The 23,080-nt window shown below is 37.3% G+C and overlaps 1 protein-coding gene across 4 annotated transcripts in view; it reads left to right on the forward strand.

Annotated features, from left to right (window-relative positions):
* LOC120541319 (A disintegrin and metalloproteinase with thrombospondin motifs 3) overlaps positions 1-23,080 on the forward strand; it is a 325,004-nt gene that overhangs the window by 110,241 nt on the left and 191,683 nt on the right. For 3 of the 4 annotated variants that reach the window (XM_039772826.1, XM_039772833.1, XM_039772841.1), the window contains exon 4: positions 21,326-21,522. The exons of the other annotated variant lie outside the window; for it this stretch is intronic. In XM_039772826.1, the coding sequence (XP_039628760.1) occupies positions 21,326-21,522 (197 nt within the window). The remainder of the gene's footprint in view (positions 1-21,325; positions 21,523-23,080) is intronic. 4 annotated transcript variants of the gene reach the window in all.

Consider the following 23,080-nt stretch of genomic DNA (forward strand, 5'->3'; position numbering starts at 1 on the left):
GGAAGTGACTTCCGAGTCAGTTTGAGGGACATCCACGACGTCACATTGGCGCAATGAGACCTAGTTGCCATTGTACACGGCGTGGAGGCAGCTGGATTAGTATTGTCCTCATCCATTAACAAGCCCAGTTTCTTTACAGGAGTAGTTATGTTATAACCACTATTATTTTCAGACCAGTCAAACTTCCACACTCTTCCTTACCTCACTAATGTATAACATTTATAAACTTCGGCCTGGAGGGTATCATAATCTGCAACCTGCTCCTCGGTCAGATTGTAATAGGCCCACTGCGCATCACTTTTCAGGTATGGTGCTAGAATGTTAGCCCATTCCAACCTTGGCCAATGTTGCGCTTAGCTGTGCTCTCAGAAATAAGAAAATATGATTCTATATTGTCCCCATTGGCCAGAGGTACAAGCTGGAGAGGAGGAGGCCAACTAACCTCCGATCCTACCACTCCACCAGTTGAGTCCGGGTTTCTCTGAGTTGAATTTTTACCATCTGTAGCTCTGCCATAATTGTTGCTAAGACGGTATTCAGGTCCTGCTCTTTGGACATAAATAAATAAATAAATCCTGTCAATTATGCCAACGTCACAAAAAGAACAGAGACGACTCAAAAAGAGTTGGGGAGATGTCCCCATATAATGTCCGGTGGATTGCTGAAAAAAATTAACCAAAATCGATCAAAAAGCATTCAAAACAGTTGACAAATGAATGAGAACAGTAGATTCTTTTTATACAATGGTGACAGGAAGGAAGTGGTAGTGAAAGAAGAGATTTCATTGCGGGCAGAAGGAAGTAATGTCATCAGAGTTTGACGGAAGTGATGTCATCAGGGTTGGACCGGGAGTGACGTTATAGTGGGCAGACAGAAGTGACATCTTCAGAAATGGACCGGAAGTGACTTCATCTTTGGGAGTCGGACGTTATGTCTTCAAGGCTGCACCTGGAGTTACTTCATCAAGAGGAGACGGAAATGATGGAGGTAACTGAGATAAAATGGGATTGTTATTCTTCCATGGGTCTGTTGAAAGAAGGAGAGAAGTGTTAGTATTGTGTTCCAACCTTCATATCTCATGGTATTTCACTCACCTCTAGACCTGTTGGCTGCCTCCTAATCACACGAGTGTGACATGGTGTATATATATATACACACACACAAATATATACAGTACTGAATGTTGCCTACTGTTGTCATCTGTTGTTGGTATTGTATTATAGTCAGTAGTTCTAAGAAGACATGCATTTAAGAATTATACTGTATACTTATGACAGTAAAATTAGTTGAAAGCATGTTATGTAGGCTGTTCTCAGGAAGAGCTAGGAAATGTTAAACTCAGCTAGGAAAATCGTTGAGATGTGCGGAGTACTTAGAAGAACGCCTAAATCAGATGAATATGCGTTACTGTGTTCCATAGGCATTAGTAAGGATTGAATTCAGTTTTCAAGGCTACTACTGCAATTCTAAAAGAACTTGGTTAACATACCTGTTCAGTGATGCTAAAAAGGGGACACGGGATGGTGTGTTTCAATTTGTGAGGGATTACACTTATCATTCCCTTTGAAAAAGCTACACTACCCTCTGGGGTAGTGAAACCTAGACTGCTCTGCTCAGGAACATATGATGGATTTGTAGTAGAATGTGATGCAATTTTACTTGACCATGGAACTGAAGCATGATTTGAGTCCTTGAAAGAATTTTTTATTTCATTGTTTAGTCTATATTTTGTGTTCTCACCTTTGGTCACAAATGGAAAAATAATTATTCATGATTGCAGTCCTCCAAAATCAGATTTCTATGGTTAACTGCTAAACTAGCTTATTTTGGAAGGAGTTCAGGTTTAAAGGAAATTGTCAGAATTGATCCACTGCTTCTGATGATCAAGAGGATCCAGTTGACGTGGTGTGGGCTTATACAGTAATCCCTCCTCGATTGCGGGGGTTGCGTTCCAGAACCCCCCTCGATAGGTGAAAATCCACGAAGTAGAAACCATATGTTTGTTTAAATATTCTCCGCACAGTTATACAGTAAACCCTCGTTTATAGCGGTTGATCCGCTCCAGATAGATAAATGAATTTCCGTGAAGTAGGATTCTTTATTTATAAATCTAATATTTTTGCAGTTAGAGCATTGAAAACCTGTTTACGACCTTCTAAATACGTTTTTGACATTATTAGAGCACTCTAGACATGAAATAACACCCTTTAGTCAAAAGTTTAAACTGTGCTCCATGACAAGACAGAGATGACAGTTCTTTCTCACAATTAAAAGAATGCAAACATATCTTCCTCTTTAAGGTGCGTGTCAGGAGCGGAGAATGTCAGAGAGAGAGAGTAAAGTAAACAATCAAAAATCAATAGGGCTGTTGCACTTTTAAGTATGCAATCACCGCGATAAAGCGGCGCAATGAAGAGATCAATGTGAAGGTAGCCTTTCAGTATTTTTATACAGGCGCTTACGTATTTTCTAAGCAAACAGCCACTGTGCAAACAACCCCTCTGCTCACATCCCCTCCGTCAGGAGCAGATAATGGGGCCAATCATACGCCTCCCTGATGGTATTGCATGATGGATAAGTATCTGCCTGTATTTCTCAGAGAGAGTGAGAAAGACAGAGAAAAGCAAACAATGAAAAATCAATAACGGGCTGTTAGAGCTTTGAAGTGTGCGAAGCAGCGCGTGGGAAGCATATCGTATATCATTAAGAAGTTTTATTTAATATGTAATACGTGCTCTGACTTGTACGAAATCAACTGGGCAAACAAACTGAGGAAACATGTAACATAAATTGAAACACCCATTGTCCGCAGAACCAGCGAAAAATCCGTGTTATATATTTAGATATGCTTACATTTAAAATCCGCGAAAGTCGAAGCACGATATGGCGAGGGATCACTGTACAGTAAACCCTCGTTTATCGCGGTTAATCTGTTCCAGACTCTACCGCGATAAATGAATTTCCGCGAAGTAGGATTCTTTATTTATAAATCTAATATTTTCGCAGTTTGAGCATAAAAAAACCTGTTTATGACCTTCTAAATACATTTGTTAACATTATTAAAGCCCTCTAGACATGAAATAACACCCTTTAGTCAAAAGTTTAAATTGTGCTCCATGACAAGACAGAGATGACAGTTCTTTCTCACAATTAAAAGAAAGAAAACATATCTTCCTCTTCAAAGGAGTGTGCGTCAAGAGCAGAGAATGTCAGAGAGAGAGACAGAGAGAGAGAAAAGCAAACAATCAAACATCAATATGTGCTGTTGGGCTTTCAGGTATGCGAAGCACCGAGCATTGAGGAGTTTTATTTAATACATAATACATGCTCTGATTGGGTAGCTTCTCAGCCATCCGCCAATAGCATCCCTTGTATGAAATCAACTGGGCAAACCAACTGAGGAAGCATGTGCCATAAATTAAAAGACCCATTGTCCGCATAAATCCGTGAAGCAGCGGAAAATCCGTGATATATACAGTATTTAGATATGCTTACATTTAAAATCTATGATGGAGTGAAGCCGCGAAAGTCGAAGCGCGATATAGCGAGGGATTACTGTACAGTAGTTTAGATGCCTTCCAGGCACTGTTCATTGGGAGTAAGTTCAGGGGTAAACTCAAAATACAAAGGAGCAGTTAATTTTGTCTGGAAGTTTCTGTGGATTTACAAGGAATAGGTAGCAACTGTTGCTGAGGATAGTGTGACACTGTCAATAAAAAATAGTCTGACTTTATAGTAAAAATAAATATCACATTACAGTAATGAAATATGTTTTGGTCTCCTGAAAAATATAAACATTTAAAAACTTACTACTATATATATGATTATTTTTAGATAAAATAAAGTGCTAACAGTTTCAAGTGAATGGAAAAGAACAATAGTCATTCTGATAATTCTACAGTATAACTGCAATTGTAAAGAACAGTAAAGCTAGAACTTCTCTGGCTAGTCCAAGGCATGAGTAGCATATTATAGTAGCATGTTATATTAAGCTTGTGTTTGTTACAATTTGAAACAATCCTTTAATCACAGTCAGTTGTGATTTCATGATATACACTATGATTTCTTCTTTCAGTCCCATATGTGTGGTTCAGATGTGTAGCTCAATCACAGATTGCTGATAGTAGAAAAATGTGCCATGTTTCAAAGTCATCACAGTCACAGTTTAAAAACAGTAATTTGCTTGTTTGTGTACTGATAGCTACCTGGAATCCAGCTTTTGTTCATGGATTTAATTCTTCGATTTAATTTTTTCATTGGAACTATGTTTTTCCATTGACAGTTTCACTGATGAGGAATCACTTGGGTCAATGCCCCCACTCTCTTTAGAACCATCCATCCTGAGATAGCAGAGGTGGGATAAACATCCACAGCATTGGGATTACAAGCTCCAGTTCTACCTCTATTCTAAAGAAAAATTTCCTCAAGCAGCAGCAGTGACTATAGGGTGGTCCAGATCTAATTATGCAATTTTCATTACGCTATAACTTATTCAGTTTATTACATAGAAAATCACCTGAAAAATCCTGGACCATTGAGAAGTGTGCGAACTGTCGACATGAAGAATCGTCTTTGCGCCGAACTAGAATCATCTCCGCATAAATCAAAGTCATCCAGACGATCTGGATCTGCAAAATTAGATCTGGACCACCCTGTACTTAGCCTGTGGCATGGCTTTTGCCGCACACTAGCTTTCTCTCAGTTACTCGCATGCATCACCGGCAAGTGCATATTTTTCAAGTCACAAGTTTAGCCATTTGAAAATGAATCAGATAGCAGTGCTTAAGCTATTGTTTTACACTTGTTAACATTAGTGAAGATCATACTCTTATTTCCTCATACATACAGTGGTTTTCTGCTTCTACAGTTTATAAATCCAAAAAATTTCCACATGATTTCCTTAAACATTTGTTAATTTTCCCATAGTGGCAGATTAAATTCTGGTAGGGCACTTTAATTTTTTGCTTTTCTTTGCATCATACATTGGAGACACAAAAGTACATGTACAAATAAGAGAGGTGACAAAAATCACATTTTACACACAGTTAACATACAATTTCATACACAAATGCATTAACCTTTAAGATGTTAATATACCAGCATAAAACACATTTCCTGTTGTTTTTTTATTGGTTTGCTCATTATATTTACTTGACTAAAGGATTATATTTTTTCTTTTTCTGTATCAGTTTGAATGCTTACTCACAGTTAATCTTCAGAAACCTTTTGTTCATTTTTAGCAATAATTCAATTGACCAAAAGGAACAGAACTTCTCTCTGTGAGAGAAACTGTGTTACCCTTCGCTCTCATCTTCCTGTATGTAGCCTCATTGCAAATAAGCAGAGATACTGTGAGTTAAGACATGAATAAATAGAGTCACATCATCACTAGTTTTGGCTCTCATGCAATCTAAAGGTGCTTTCAACTCACTCAACCTCTGAAATAAAAGGATATTTATTAAAGATAAGGAAGAAACAGATTAAATATTTTTACGTAGAAAATCATTCTGTTACAGCAAAAACCTGCTTTTGCAAAATCTGAGTGTTGCTTATTGAGATTTTACTTGGCAACTTGATTTGGTTATTGTGCCTGTGATAACTATGCACAGCATCAAAAAGTTGATACTGCAATGAAAGATTAAGTGGCTTAAAATAGATAAATGTTTATGTTCTAGCTTCAAGTAATAATGGAAAAATCTTAATGTGGATTTTGTAAAGAAGTAAACAAGTGTGCATTTCATGTACAGTACATGTAGTAATTTCTAAAGAATATGTTTATTCAGTAAAGATTATTATTGTAAAATTGCTTATTACTATTTGTACTACCCTCATATTCCCAATGGTTATGCAGAAAAAGAAAAGCAAAGTTAAAGAAAGTCTGTGCGTTTTACCTGTTAACAGCAATCTGTAAATTGGCATGACTAAAATGGCATTGTCATATGGAGGGCATTATGGCCAAGATGTTAAATGGCAAGTTTATACTAGCTACAATTATTTTAGTCAAGGGGAAAAAAGCCTTTCAAGGGATAAATTAAAAGAGAAACACCAAAGAGAATATAATTTTTTCAGGTTAAACTCACCAAACAAATATAATAGTCAAAAAAGCAAGCAAAAGATCATCAAACTAAAGTAATATCCTTTTCATCACTATCACTAATTAATTTGCATTTTATTATTAAATATCCAAAGATAAGACACCAGGCAATGTACACCACCAATATTTTATAATGGCTGCATGATGACATCATACATATGTACATAATTATGTACATGTGGCCTCTAACAATATGCTGGTTACATGAAAAGAACAGAGAAAGCTAATGCTACTTAAGAGAGTGAATTGATCCCAAAATGGTAATATAGTATGGTCACCCAAATAATGAAAAAATAAATCACAAAATAACAATGTCTTGAAAGTAAAAAAAATCATAATATTCACACACACACACATATGCCAGGAGAGCACTTGCTCTAATAAAATGGGAATTTCTGCTGATATTTTATGGTATTAATATAAAATTTTCCATGTTTGGTAAATAAGTACCTGAGCTTGGTGATTTAAGTTTTCTTGGGTTATGCATCTTAGCATACGTGTATGTAGAAAACATCTGTAGTGGTGTTTTATTTTTGGAAACATTGTTTATCATTTTTTTACTCTTGCCATGTTTCTTTGAAAAAGGTGTTATATGTGTGTGTGCATGGCTATGTTTGTCTAGGAATGACTATGGTCTTGCACTAATGCATAGCAGCTTGCATTGTACAAATAATTAACAAGATGTTTAAATGATCCTTGGGTCAGTGGAGATTATACCTTATTTTTACAAGTCTCCTTCACTGTTGAATTCCTATAACTAACTTATAATAGTGCCTGAAATAGGCATAAATTAAGTAAAACTCTTTCCTTTCTAATTCTTTGCAAATGTGTTTTAATCATATAAATGAAATGTCTCTCATAAAAATGCATCGTTAAGCACAGTGTCTACCAAAGAATTAATAACATGTTTATATTTCCAAATGGATAATTTGAAGATAATTTGAATTTCTTCAAAAAACACATCTTTAAAGGGCATAGCTTTTAGGGGTTAAAAAATCTATGAAATATTTCATTGTTGTCTGCAAGTGGCCTCATTAGTAACTACAAGTTACTAGTGCTAAAGCAAAGTTTTGATGTTGATAGTTTTGTGTATCTTCTGGGTATAGCTGTTTGATCTTATATATATATTATATATTTAATATTGGATGAGCTGTCTTCACCTTAATCCCTTGTCTCCTGAGCTAAATCACTATAAAACACAATTAAGATTTTTTTTACAGTTAAACTGGGACACTGTGCGCTGTTTATAAATAGAAAATAATTTTTATGCTTTAATTGGTTTCTCTTAAGATTTTTTGCCCTACTTTCAGCTATGGCCCTCTGGTTATTTAAATAGAGGGACTGCAGAACTACTGCTACTGAAGGCTGATATACTACAGAGACCTCTTTTGAAACGTAGATGTGTTTTGGAACAGAGTATAATAAAATGTGTTACGATGCAAACATTGGGTCTAACACATGAGAATTCAGAAAAAATAAATCAGTGGGGACTTGATTATATGTTTGTTATTCACTTGGAATATGAAATGTATCCTGTGTGCCTGAGAAATAGGTTCTTTTATTTTGTACACATTTATAACCCATTGTCATAAACTTGGGAGTTCCTAAGTACAAAATTCCAAAAACTGTAGCAAAAAGCCTAAAAAATGGACAAAACCATCAACCTTCAGGCTGGAGCAAAAGGGGACAAACAAAGAATATTTATAAATGAAAATGTTTATTTTCCAAAAATGCTCTGTAACAATCAAAGCTCCAAGGAGCACAAAGATGCACAGAAGGATGGTCCTGAAATAGCCAATCCAATGTTAATCAAGTACCAAAATATACTAATTCAAAGAAAAGTTGAAAAACAGAGCAAGACGTCAAATTTTAGTAAGTCCACAATAAACAGTCAATAATCAAAAATTTCACAAACTCACCAATGCCAGCACATTCATTTTACCATAAGGGACTGCTTGTTTGCTCAGCCTTTATAGGGTTGACAGCATCCCATACCAGAGACGGACAGATGGCCAAGTCACTTGGGGCACCACACACAAAATACAAGCACAAGCAGAGACATTAAGTTATATATAAAACTAATAAAAAATACAGAATAAGGCAAATAAATAACAAGTAACAATATTAACATACACAAAAGAATAAAAAATGACATAAAACAAGAATTTTAAACACCAGTTAAGGAAGGAAAACTCACTGAAATATAACATTCATAAATGCACTTAATTCAACCAGGTAGTCAATGACAGGACTGTCAGGTGCAAGGAAAAAAATACATAGGTTGACTCTTAATGCTGATTTAACCTCACACATACAAGAAGCAATTGCAGCTGAAAGAATTAGAAACATAAATAAATTTCTTTTCTTTTTCTGGGTACTTGCCTTTTCAGCTGTGTCCAGGTGGTTTGTTAGGTAGAAAAGATATTCAAATGTATTTTAGATAGATTAGACAAAAAGTGTTGTGGCTGCTCCTTTATCCTTACATAACTATTGTTTACAAGAATTAGCCCAATAAATTATATAGTTGCCCCAGATCCTTGTCTTTTTCTGTCTGTAACTAGAAGGTTCTGATGAACTCTTGGTTCTATAAAATATCTTGTTCTTGACTATTAGCTCTGTCTTGTTTTGAGGTTTATCAGTTGGGCTTGTTTTATGGCTTGAAAAGTATGCTATGAAGTGTTTTTGTTAGTAATATGCAGTTTCTAGTACAAGCTAAATAGTTTAGTATGTGTATATATGCAAGCCAAATGTTATGTGGTGTTTAGCAAACACAACATATTTAAAGCATACTGTATTTCACAGTGATGTTGTAATTATTGTTTATATTTACTGATCAACATAACAGTCAGAATTCAACAGACAGATTTCAGTCAAGTTTAAGCATATTCTTGAAGAATGTGCAATGTCTAAATACTTATATTTACCATAAGCAGCTGTCTATGACTAAATTGAGTCTGAGAGTAAGGATGGCAATATGTCCAAAATGTTATGGTATGAAGTAAAATATTTCATTTTGAAGAGCAATTTGTTTTTTTAATAACAAAAATGGTGAATTTGACTAGGGTGTTTTTTTATAACAGCACTAATGATTTCATGGCAATGTAAAATTAAATTTAAACTTACAGTATAACAAAAAGAATATGAATGAAAACCACATATAATAATACTGTAATTTATGCTGTAAAGCACAAAGTGAACAAAAGAAATTGGTTTCAGAGGAAGCTGGTCCATCCATTTTTGCCTGCAGTGACATAAAGAAATTCTAATGAATAAAACAGCATTTTCCAGTGCCAGTGGATTGGAATAGCCTGTCAAGAATTCAGTTTTTCAAATTACTGGACTATGCAGCCTTGGAGTCACTTTAAAGCAATGAGAAAGAGACAGGTTAAACTCCCAAAATGAGATTGTTTATTGAAATACAAATATTTGAAGGGTGTGAGCTGCTTAATCAGTACTCGGTTTACTTGAATACATGTGACTAAATTCTGCAAATACTTATATCATTTAGTTTTAGTTTAATTTTTTATGTTTTTTTTTCATTCATTAATATTGTTTGTAATGTGAAAAGACTTTTTTTCTTATTTAAAAGTTTTTATTCAAGGATTACCTAGGGTTTGTTGTTTTGGAAATTTTTTAATTCCTTTTTTTGGAATGAATATCTTTATCAATATATTTAAAATGCAAAATTAACTGAGTCATTTACTCACTCGCTCACTCACAAAAATACTATTTCAGTTTAGTTAAAATGCTGAGATTTGGCATCTAGGACACTAGGTATCTGCTAAGATAGAACATTTCGATATATCAATATTTGGTGTTTCCCTATCCCCGCAACAGAAAAACTAATCAATTGCACTGTCAGGGGCTTTATGCAGACAAAGGACAGTGCTGAAGCAAATGGTGGACTGGACAAATAACGCCACTAACCAACAGCGTGGATGGACGACTGAAAAAAGGGAAATAGGGACATGATTACATTGTGAAATGGAAAGTTCAGTGAAGCTCAAGAAGATGCAAAGCTCAATGGTTATCAAGCACCCTTTTTTCTTACTGCTTACCGGCACTCTTAAATGCATACTGAATCTCATCTTAGTTATCTGTTCTGCTACATTGACCTTCATTCCCCAATTGTGGCACTGACAGCTACAAGCGTGAATTACCTTATCGAAAAACATGAAAAGAAATGCTGTATTTGACTGAATGACATAAGCCTATAATAGTGATCATAATGTATACTTAAATTTCACATTATTCCTTCAGATTAAAATTGTGTTTTGCAATGACCATAAACAAAAGCCATATCACTAGGAAAATAGAAACTGATCTAATGCAGGAATGTTTTGCTCATGGAGAATTGTTTATAGTATGTCCAGGAGCAACCCTTGAGAAGCAACGGATTTCATTTCTTTTTCTCTTTTCCCATTTGGAGCACAGGCAGGTGAAGTGAATTGCTCATGGTCACAAAGTGTCTGGAACATGATTTTAAACCACTTGAAGTCCTAAGTCCAAAGCCTTAACCATGAGATGCCATAAACTTTGGTGAAGGACATTTATCTTGTGAAAAATGTGCTTCTTTCTCGTTAATTACCATTCTTGCACTCATACTTCCAGCCAGGATTTCACAGGATTGTGCAGGCTTAATTTCCTTTTGTTGTAGTCTTCCGCAGATCAACAAAATTTGGCAGGTCTACACATTTAGTTGTACCTTAAGGAAGTCTGCATCCAATGCATGTTCTGCCCTATTTTATAGAATTTGACTGCAAATTTGTGACTTTGCTGCGAATGTGTGACTTTGTTAAAGTCTGCATTCATATAACTTTTTTCTTATTGATGTAAGTTGTTCTTTGCATTGTGGTTTTATAGGACAACTCCTGCAGTTTTGCCATTTCCTTGAGAAGATACAGCTCTGTGATTAGGTTCAATGTGCACCGAGATACATAGAGTATTTGCAAACAGAGCAACACAACTTCTGATTTGCAGTATACATAAATTAATAGGTTTTCTTGAATTACTCAGTGTGAAATATTCCAACAACTAGACATATTGTTTGCAGTTTCAGAGAGTTGATCTGTGCTGTTTATCTGAATTGTTTCATGGTCATTCTAAAAGCAAATACAAAGTTTACATCAGATATTGCACTTAGTTATCCATAGACTATTATTACATTTTTCATAGAACTACAAAAAGTAGGAAAATATTAAATTATTTTTTTATATTAATTTAATAGTATAATAAAGTCATATACAAAATTACTGCAAAAAACTGAAAATAATCAGCCACCAATTTCCTGTTTGTTACTCTACCTCTGTTTATCTGTGTGAGGCACACTGTTGGGATGATCAGTGTTGGTCAAAATTCGTTAAACAGTTAAAAAAAAGTCTCAATTACCCCACCACAACTTTACTCATGCCAAACAAACCTAGTGGCTAACAAAGTTTGACTAAAAATATTTTCGTATACTGATTGACACAATTAACGTTACCACATGATCTATTAGTTGTGCAATTCAATGGTCTAAATTCATTTCACTATGTGATTTTGGTGCAGTTATGCTGTCACCAATTATTTTTTATGTTTTTTTTAATTCGGGATAAGTGGTGTGTGAATTTGATGTTATTTGTTACATAACTTTGCTACATTAACTTTCCTGGCAATGCTGACATAATAATTTACTATCTGATCAGTAGAAAACAAGACTATATTTACTGCACTGGAAGTCTTTTGATCTGACAGTTGTACAGTGTGACCACGTACATTATGAGACGCTTAATTCATAACCTACAGGGTGAACACCTTTTGTCAACCATGCAGTGTAACGAATTGCTAAGTAAAATGTTTTTTTTCTCGTTGTACAGTGTAAAAACCTGTCTTAAAGTTAGTTTGTGTAGACTTTAGAAATGGGATAGCATTGTCATGCACACAGATCTGGTCAAATCGGGGCATTATGGTGGCTTTAAATACTATGTATCATTACCTCCATTTATTAAGTGTTCAGTTAGGTTAAACATTTAATTCACATTGCTTGTATGGTTAACATAAACTCTTTATTTGAAATTTGTAAGCTGCTATTGTATGTTTGTTCTACATTTTTCCACAGTTAACTGTGGCAGACTGTGCACAGTTGAGAGCTGACAATTAATTAATGCTCATCTGTAAGTACAGCGCATAGAATGTAGCAACAATCAATAAGGAACACACGTATTTTAAGGTTTACAAATAGTACAGAAGCTTGTCTATCTGATGTCTCATGTTTTACATACTAAAACAGAATGTAAAAAGAAATAAAGGCTGAGACTGCAGCTGAATGCAATACAGCTATTAATGCTTCACACAGTGCTGATTCAATCAGGCTGCATGGGGGCTGCAAACCTCGTAAAACAGAAAAGAAGCTCATCTCTCTGATGTTCTGTATTTTACATACTGTAACAGAATAATAAAAAGAAATAAAAGGCGCAGGGAATTCATTGCAGCTGTTAATCCTTCAAACAGTACCATCTCCTTTAGGCAGCATGCTTTTGGCTGTCAGAGAAAGGGCAAGTATGTTTGCGCTGGAAGATGCGGCTCAGTTGGCAATTGTGATATGTTGTTTTGCAGTGTAGAAGTGTCCACGAAAGGCACTTAAACTTTTAAGTCTCTTTTTTAGGAGTGGACAACTTAATATTAGAAATGCCTAAATTATTAGCATTACTTTCCTATGTGACATCAACTCATGACTTATATATCAAACACACAAATCAAATCGAGCAATATAGCCAGTTGGCTTCAAAAGAGAGCAAGCAGGAATACCTTTACAGGGGCAGAGCTATACTTCAAAATACCTTGGCAAAGGCCAGGACCCACTTCAAGAGCTGCATTCTTGCTGACATAACATGAAAATGCACCCTTAGCAGGTAAAGAAATGAAGCACCAAATCCATCTCATATACACTAGCTGTGTCATGTTTTTTTTTTGTATTTATGCTCCCGCCTCTATCTGGAATGTCCTGCTTTTACTCCTTGAAGGTTTTCAACTTGACTCATCCTGCCTTGGCTTTTACCTCTGAAGATCTTTTAACTCTATTGCCTTTGTACTTCTCATTGACTGTTAGCCCGTGACATGACTCGACTTGCAATATTTTTTGGTTGCTAAGCTACTTGGCTTTTTGATCTCTATTCCTGGTCATCTCTAGATGTTCCAAAAGTCTGGCAGTATGTGTTATCAATATTCATTGTGAAGCTGGTGCTGAAAGGAACATGACTGTAGAACTGGAATGAGAAATTAGAAAGTATTAAAGAAATGCAGAAGATGCATACCAATTCCTCTCAACTGCATTCAGTTAAATTCAGTTTAGTTCATTTCAGTTTTGTCTGTACCTTAAAGATCCTAGTATTTGGTACTCAGCTCTAATTATTTATAAATGAATCTAGTAAGCATTTTTTTTTCACAGCTTATAGAAGTGAAATAATAGCAATACTTTTATTCAAACTTTTTTAAGTATAATTCAATTTTATCCAGCCATCCATATTCATTATCCAACTCACTATATCCTAACTACACGGTCACGGGGGTCTGCTGGAGCCAATTCCAGCCAACACAGGGCGCAAGTCAGGAAACAAACCCCGGGCAGGGCACCAGCCCACCGCAGTAATTCAGTTTCATCTTCTAAAATAAGTTACATTGTAATTCTGTTCTATTACTTGATTAATGCTTCTTAGCCAGGTTACAGTATGTTTCTGTTCATGGGCTGCTACAAATATTACATGATAGATAGATATTTAAAGCTTCATATCTAATTAGCAGTGCTTAAGAATCTTCACTGTTCATGGTGAAGTAAATGGTAATGACTGATACTTCTGGGTTAAAATGTTACTCAAAGTTACAGTATAAGTGTGAATATGACTCTATAATTCTTGAGACAGAATTATTTTCAGTTTGCCCTTTGTTATAGGTTATGCTTCAGGTTCAGTAAGAAGCAAAAAAGCATCGACAAAATAAGTACCGTATTTTTTGGACCATAACACGAATGCTGTCCAGCAAAGCAAGGCTGTTGTAAAAGGATATTTGCCCGCTGCTGTGTTCGCTTACTGTCGCTTATGATACTTACAATTTACAGTTCAGGTGCTGGAGGTGATGTCAGCCCTTTCTGCCCCTCATAGCCACAGCTGCTCAATCAGCAACGCCATACGGACGGGCGCCGAGGAAACACTTGCCCACCACTCTTGGACACATCAAACCAATCAGGTGCTGGAGGTGATGTCAGCCCTCCCTGCCCCTCATAGCCACAGCCGCTCAATCAGCAACGCCATACGGACAGGCGCCGAGGCAATGCCCGCCCGCCACTCTCAGACATGCCACACACCCTGCGTCAAATGATGCAAAAGGAGGCGGGATAGCATCCGCCAACAGTAGGAGTTAGATGACCTCGATGGTGATGACGGTGCGAAGGAGGGAGGGGGAAGGACTTAATGTACCGGTACCTGGGAAAATAAAAGATTATTAAAACCATGACAGCCTGTGACAGTCGTCTCCCTTTCTCCCTCCGCCCGCTTCTTACTGTGCTGGTACTAATGTGCTGCTCCATGTCCAGCTTGTTGTAGCTCTGTTCGTGAGAGCACTGCAAGTCCTGCCTCCTGGAATCTCAATGATCAGTCAGTCATTCAGGTCACACGATCAGCACAGCTCACGCCTCCCCTGTGTGTGTGTGTGTGTGTGTGACACTGATTGACTGACTAACAGGATCAGATCATCAAGGACAGGTCCAGACAGGAGGATTCAATTCCATCACCATCAAGTGTTCTAGGTACCGTACTTCTACAACAAAATGTGTTTAAACAAAAAACAAATGTACAGCGGTAAATTAAAAAAAATTAAAATAAAAAAAGCCCTGCCTAGGTGCTTTTTTAAAGGGCACTAACCAGCAGCACTTACAAAACAAAATACAGTGAAACCTTTGTTTGTGAGCATAATTCGTTCCAGAAACGTGCTCGCAGTCCAAAGCTCTCGTATATTAAAGTGAATTTTCCCATAAGAAATACCGGTAATGGAAACTCACACAGTTCGTTTCACAACCCAAAACTATTCATTTAAAATGATTAATACAAAATATAAAGTAAAATTACATAAAACAAATTAACTGCATTTTACCTTTGAAAAGAATCATGGCTGGTGTGAGTGAGTTTCTAAATTCTTGTTGGATTCTACCCAATGTTACGACACGCGGAAGAGTGTCCCAAAGCAATCGCAGTCTCCCAGCGCTGTAGCAATTCATCGTAAACGCGAATCCGAAAAGATCACAGACATGCTATAAGCGCCTGCCGTCGATGGGTGATACAAGGAACAAGGAACATTATAAATGCGCAGGGCACAGTACTACTTGGCCATGACCCTGCCTGACTGCTGTGTATGTGTATAGGAGAGTGGCAGATCCCATAAATAACCGCGCTGTTGCTGTTTCAAACTGAATAAAGCTGGTGCTGCTAAAGTACTGAGACTCAGCTTCGTGCTTTGGGGTGCAAGACGGGGACTCGCACATCACAGCACACACACACACACACAAACACAAAATGCTGCAGTAAACAGTATACGCGCGTACGGATGTTGACTATATGAGTGAAACACGCCGACTCAGACGGAGAATAGGAGACGATTGCCCACAATCCCACAGCGAGAGAGAGAGAGTGAAGAACCATCAGCTCAGTTGTGCACTGCATAGATACTGATCACGCTACTCACCCATCCATTTAGCCGCTGTCCACCCTGTCACCTGCTCCATTCGGCAGAGCACGGGTTCGTCCAGTCGGCCTCTTAATTGGCCGGCCAGGACTATGTGTGGCCGCACAGTGCCCTTACAGGCAGGCAAGGAGCCCGTCACTATGTGTGAGACTATGTGTGTCTCTCCTGCCATGCAAAGCCCTGCCTGTCAGGCTGGTTGGTGCCCTTTAATTTTAATACCGCTTGGCGATGCATGGATTAAGACTTACGGTAACCCATGTGCATCTCCAAGTGGTATGAGTCAAATTACTGATGTGTAATATGTCGCTCATAACAACTGACAATTCTTTCATTACTGTATTTTCCTCAGAAAAACACCACTTCTCTAACAGTACAAAATGTCAAAGACGAAAAGATTAGCATATAAAATTCCGTTTAAACTGGAGGTAGTAAAATATGCAAAAGAACATGGAAACAGAGCAGTGAAGAGACATTTTGAGCCACCTCCATCTGAAAAAATGATAAGAGAGTGGAGGAAACAGGAGGATCAGCTGCAAAAACTACCGGTAAGCACACTTTGCATGGGCATGCTGCAAAATGGCCACAGTTAGAAATGGACATGAAAGAATGGATCACACGTCACCGGAATATGGGCTTCTCAGTTTCTACAAAAATGATCATCTATGAAGCCAAACGCATTGCTGTAGAGAAAGGCATTAAGGATTTTACTGGCTCACCATCATGGTGCTACAGATTTATGAGGAGAAGTGGCCTTGCTATGCGCAGCAAAACTAGAATTGCACAAAAAATGCCACAAGAATATGAATTGAAAATTCTGTCTTTTCATAAATTTGTAATTAATGATAGAAGAAAAATTATTTTCCAATGGACCAGATTGGGAATACGGATGAAGTCCCGCTAACCTTTGATGTGCCATCTAATAAGACGGTTGACCTCAAAGGTGCCAAAACAATAACCGTGAAAACCTCAGGACATGAGAAAACACATTGCACTGCTGTGTTGTCCTGCTGTGCTGACGGCACCAAATTGCCACCGATGCTAATTTTCAAAAAGGTAACCATTCCAAAAGATGTTATTCCACAAGGAGTTGTTGTACATGTTCATGAAAAAGGATGGATGGACAAAAATGGAATGAAAGTATGGATTGAAAAAGTGTGGTCCAAAAAGTCCTGGAGAGCTTCTGAAAAAATCTTCTTTATTAGTGCTTGACCAGTTCTGAGCACATATTTGCGAAACAACACAAAACAGATTTAAAGAGGTGAAGACTCATCTAGCTGTAATTTCTGGGGGTCTTACCAGTCAGTTGCAACCTCTCAACGTTTCAATCAACAAACCATTTAAAGTCTTTATGAGAGAAGAGTGGAACAAATGGATGGCTGCTGGGAATCATGATCTGACTCCTACTGGACAAATGAAGAGGCCCACTATCAATCAAGTTTGTGAATGGGTTTAAACATCATGGCAGTCAGTGAAGGAGGAAATCGTTGCACGATCATTCAAAAAATATGGCATTAGCAATGTCTTAGATGGAACTGAAGATAATATCATATATGAAGATAGTGAAGAAAGTGATGTAAGTGATTGTGAGCAACTGAGCTTCATAAATTCTGACACTACCAATGATGAGTTTTTGGGGTTTCCAGACTTTCCTCATTTGTTAATGGAAGTGATGATGGTTGAGTTTACACTGTTAAATATTACCGTATTTTGCTATTTTTTAATAACTCTTTTAGTATACCGGTACTATTTGGTTCAGAATATTTTTTTCTTGTTTTCCTGCTCTAAAAACTGGGTGCGTCTTATGGTCAGGTGCATCTTATGGTCTGAAAAATACGGTGTATTTGCTTACATTTAAATGTACAGTACATATAAAAAGTATTCACCCTTGGAAGTTTTCACATTTACTGTATTATACAACATTAAAACAAAGTGGATTTAATGTGGCTTTTTTGACAATGATCGACAGAAAAAAAAATCTTTATTGTCACAGTAAAACGGGGCTCTGCAAAGTGATCTAAGTTAATTACCAATATAAAATACAAAATAATTGATTGTCTTAATTATTCACCTCCTTCCAATTCAGTATTTTGTAGGTAAATGCACCTTTGGCAGCAATTGCAACCTTGAGTACAGGTATCTATCAGTTTGCATATATGAACACTGACATTTTTTCTCCTTTCCCAAACTGCTCAAGCTCTTTCAGGTTGCACAGAGATTGTTATTTTTAAGCCATTTCTGTGTACAGTAGCTTTGTTTTTATACTTGAGATCATTGACTTGCTTAAAGTAAACACAAATCCTCCCTCAAAAACTAGGTTTCTTATAGACTGTAGAGTTTTTCTGCACGATTTTGCTTTATTTTGCTGTATTAATTTTACCCTATACCATCACAAACCTTCCAGTGCCTGCTGCAGGAAACCATCCTGACAGCATGAGGCTGCCACCACCATGCTTTATGCTGGGGCTGATGTGTTTTTAAAGATATTTATCTTACATGAAACATGGATTTTAATCTGAGGGCCAGACAGCTCAATTTTGGTCTCATTAGACCACAGAACTTTCTTCCAACTGACATCAGAGTGTCCTTGATGCCTTCTGGCAAAATCTCTGTGTGTTTTCTTAATACTGGCTTTCTCTTTGCCACTTTCTCATTAAGCTGCTATTGGTGAAACACTTGGACAATAGTTATTGTATGCACAAACTTTCCAATCTCACCCACTGTAGTTTATAACTCTTTTGGAGTTATCATATCTCATGGCGGCTTCTCTCACTAGTCTTCTTCTTGTACAATCATGCAGTTTTTATGGATGGCCTGCTCTGTGGAAATTTATAGCTGTGCGTTACTCTTCCCATTTCTTAATAATTGATTTAACTGGACGACAAAGGATATATTTTTATATTTTCCTGTATCAAATTGGACCTTTCAGATACAGGTGCATTTATACTACAATCAATTGAAACCACTTGACTACAGACAGATGATTTAGATTTAAATAAATATATGACTTATAAAACCTATTGACTGTACCAGTGATGATTAAGGTGTGCAATCAGTTATTTTGTGTTTTATATTTGTAATATTTGCAAAGATCTCTTTTCACTATGACTGATCTGTTGTTCAATGTCAAAAAGTCTAATTAAATTCAACGTGGTTCAAAGTCGTATAACAATGAAATATGAAAGCTTCCAAGGGGGTGTGAATAGTTTTCAAAGGCACTAATTTATTTACCTTATTACTTGAAACTTAAATAATAAAGCTTCTGATGAACAACCATAACAAAGTATGTTTCAACAGGTACACGGGAAATACATGAAAGAATTACATACTGTTCATTTAGAAGTACATAATACTAGCCAACCCACGGCGTACCATACGCCGCATAATCAGGCCGCTTTTTTAATGATTTTTAAGCACAGGGAGAAAATGAACATTTGAAAAATCGGTAATGTAATAAATCAGCAAGAAAAGCAACATTGTAACAATGCACAGAACGAACCAACACACAATCGTCCATGACTGAAAACTGGCGGACCGCAATCGCGCCTTCTCCAGCCAGACGGAGGGATGGGGATGCACGGCGCGGAGTGTGGAATGGGAGGAGAGGAGAAGGACATCCACTCGGCTCCCTCCATCATGCTAGTCTGCTGAATTCTCGTTCAGTATGCACTGCCCGCTCATGTGCCCACCTCCAACTCGTCACTTGAGTCGTTGTCTTTACACAGTCCAGATGTACCTGTGACTGATGTAGACGTTTCATTGCTCTGTGTGGTTTTGGCTTCTTTTCTATGTATAATCCACCAAGACACCCGACCACGGTAGTAGCGAGGTGGGAGGGGGGTGTTTACAAAGGGTTGAGACGCAACCAGTGGGGAGCGTATGAGTCGCACTTAGTGGGAATTCCATGGTTTGCAGACCGAATGGGGTTCAACGGCTTACCCACAACGGGTAGACACACGCTCAATGTCATGCATAATTATTTATTGAATGCTAAACACTTCTGGAAAGACACGGTTGTCTAGAACGGGTTGGTGTGAGAATACAACAGTAAGCGAATGAAAAAATGGAACTCTGGAGAGAGCAAAATACAACACAATAGTGAACCCGCAGCATAACAAACGCCGTATAATTATTTATTGAATGCTAAACACTTCTGGAAAGACATGGATGTCTAAAACGGGTTGGTGTGAGAATACAACAGTAAGTGAATGAAAGGATGGAACTCTGGAGAGAGCAAAATACAACACAATAGTGAACCCGCGGCATTTGCTCAGATGTGCATATGGACTCTTAGCACAGACAAAAGGGACTAACTGAGTGGTCGGTGAGTTTTTGCATCCGGGCAAATGGGCAGGCAGTGTGAATGCCTAGAGAGCGAGGGTAGATGCCGGCCGGTGAAAAAGGAATGTTGGTGGGCAGGAAAACGTCTTCCGTGTTCCTGCAGGAGCATCTAAGAAGATGCATGTTTGTTGCGGATGCGAATAATTGTATGTAGCGTGTAAAACAGTTTGCTATGGTGCACACAGTCGTGTGTCGTAACCGAAAACTCAGTTTTAGAAAACTGCTTACTTCATTGTGCTTTAACCTCAGTTGTAAAGGATTGTTTTAAGGATCCCATGGGATACCCCTTGCAAACCGTTTCACACGCTGCATATGGCGATTTACCTCCGCGAGAAACATGCCTTTATGAATAGCCAACATAGCTCGGCGGTGCATGACATGCACATGACATTAACCTGACCTGCACTGCATGTGGCCTCTACGACAGACAGATATAAGTGACGCCATTTTTTCTGTGTCGTCATGTCTGAGTTGGTGGGCGTGGCCCTGCGAGTTGTCGTCGTATCAAATGGGCTTGGAGTTGGTGGGCGTGGCTCGTTCCTGCGTGCGCCATAGGTGTCTCACTTGTCGGCGGCTTACTGAATCCACGCCCCTTCCGGCGTGCTTTCCATGGTTGTCTTGCCTTAGTGAATTATATATATAGATTCTATGGAAATATGTTAAAGTCAATCATAATTAAAAATCTGGGTTGCCTGAATTCTACCATTCTAGGTTATTCTTGACTAATTCATTTTGATGCACTGCTGTTGCTGTAGGTTTTACATCCAAGGCACCACACATGATAGGGTGAGAATCACCTAGCAGTCCCTGTCCTTTTCACAGGCTTATAAAGATGCTGTCTTCCTTCTACTGCAGGTATTCTTTATAAGAAGGATTCCTGTGGGACTTTCCAGCTAGACAACTCTGTACATCCTTGAAAGCAGTTCTATGTTGGCATTTAGCTGTAAAATGCTTGCAGATTTCTTGCAACAAATTCATGAAAAATGTTTGTAATACTTAACTCATTTCTATTTTTATTGGTACTTCAGATTGTTATCCAAACAATTTAAAAATAACCAATTATTTTTATACTACTTTTTTATTTTATAATAGTTGAATTTGAATCTCTTTTAGAAATTGCACTAAATTGGACAACTTGTTAGTACTGGTGATCATTTCTAAACAGTCTTTTTTTGGTTTTAGGCCCGCACTTTGGAATAGGAGAGTTCCCCAATTCACTGGGCATAATAGAGCAAGAGTTAATACATCCTGATAGAAAACGAAGACATGCCAAAAAAGATGACTACAATATTGAGGTGCTTCTAGCAGTAGATGATTCTGTAGTCCGATTCCATGGAAAGGAGCATGTACAAAACTATGTCCTGACCCTCATGAATATTGTAAGTAGCCATGAGACCTTTTTATAGCTACGTATTTTTTTTTTTTTAGCAAAGTAAATTATTTAGTGAGAATGCTGAATGTGAGTTGTGGAATATTGATTTCATACAGACCTTATTTTTACCAGACTAGATGCTCCTGTGCATATGGCATAGTAACAATTGTATGTCAATGCAAATTTACATTATTGCAATGACAATTTAAATGGTACAGTATATTTTAAAAAGAAGGGTTTTTTTGAAAAATTGTTGATTTTGTCTGGAGATTCAGAACTTATTAAATTAGGTAGGTAGTAAAAAAGGGGTATTCTAAAATATATTAATATTTATCAGAGGGCAAACAAACAAGACAGAATTGTATCTAGATAGATAGATCGATAGATAGATTACATTAGTCATTTGCCAGGCAACAATCTCAAAACAAGTCTTAAAGAACCCTTACCCACCCCTCATCAAAAAGCACAGTACAAAACAAAAATTTTATTACTATTTACAAAGTGTTTCTATCGTCTTAATGGAAGAAAAAAGTGAGAAGCATCTGCGCAGATACATGGGAAACAAAAAAGATGTTCCTGCCTTGCCCAGAGCTGCTACTGCAAACAGTGGAACAAGCTAGTCCTTTGCTTCCACTTCTTTGCATGGCCAATGTGTGCCCCAAGATTAGAACTCTGTGAGCATCAATATTTTATTTACTTACTGCTAGTTTGTGGCTGTTGCATATTGTTTATTACGTTCATTCCGTCTGCGTCTTTTGTTGTTGATCACATATTTGGTCAAAATAATCAGTCCAGCATAGTTAGCAGATTTTTCCCTAGCCATTAAGGACACTTTAAAGTCCATTACACTATTATAATCCACTGAAATCTAGTACAGTTCCTCCTTCCCCATTGGCTTCAGTGCATTTTATGGAGTTTTATCAAGTTCATAAACATTTCTGTGATTTCACCAAATGAAAAGTGTAGCTGCTGGTGTGTAAGGCAGGATCAAGCATGGGTCAAACACGTACTGAAAGAAATCTCTCAATCTAAAAGTTAATTTTAAAAGGTTTAGTGAAAATTGAAAGCAAATAGCCCACACAAGAATCAATCAATCAATCAATCAACATTTATTTATATAGCACATTTTCATACAAAAAAATGTAGCTCAAAGTGCTTTACAAAATGAATAGAAAAATAGAAGACACAATAAAAAATAATCATAAGTCAACATTAATTAACATAGAATAAGTAAGGTTCGATGGCCAGGGTGGACAGAAAAAACAAAAAAAAAAACCTCCAAATGCTGGAGAAAAAAAAAAATCTGTAGGGGTTCCAGACCAAGAGACCGCCCAGTCCCCTCTGGGCAATCTACCTAAGATAAATCAAACAGTCCTCTTTGTATTTAGGGTTTTCATGGAAGGACCTGATGATGATGGTCACGTAGACTTCTGGCTTTCAGTCCATCAATGTTGGTGCATCATGATGCTTTGAGTAGGTGGTGGTGGCACAGGCCACCACCACAAAGAAACCGGAAAAAGAAACAGAAGAGAGAGTAGGGGTCAGTACAGATTTTGGAACCACTG

The sequence above is a fragment of the Polypterus senegalus genome, chromosome 1 (assembly GCF_016835505.1).
Source record: "Polypterus senegalus isolate Bchr_013 chromosome 1, ASM1683550v1, whole genome shotgun sequence".
Classification (NCBI taxonomy): Eukaryota; Metazoa; Chordata; class Cladistia; order Polypteriformes; family Polypteridae; genus Polypterus; species Polypterus senegalus.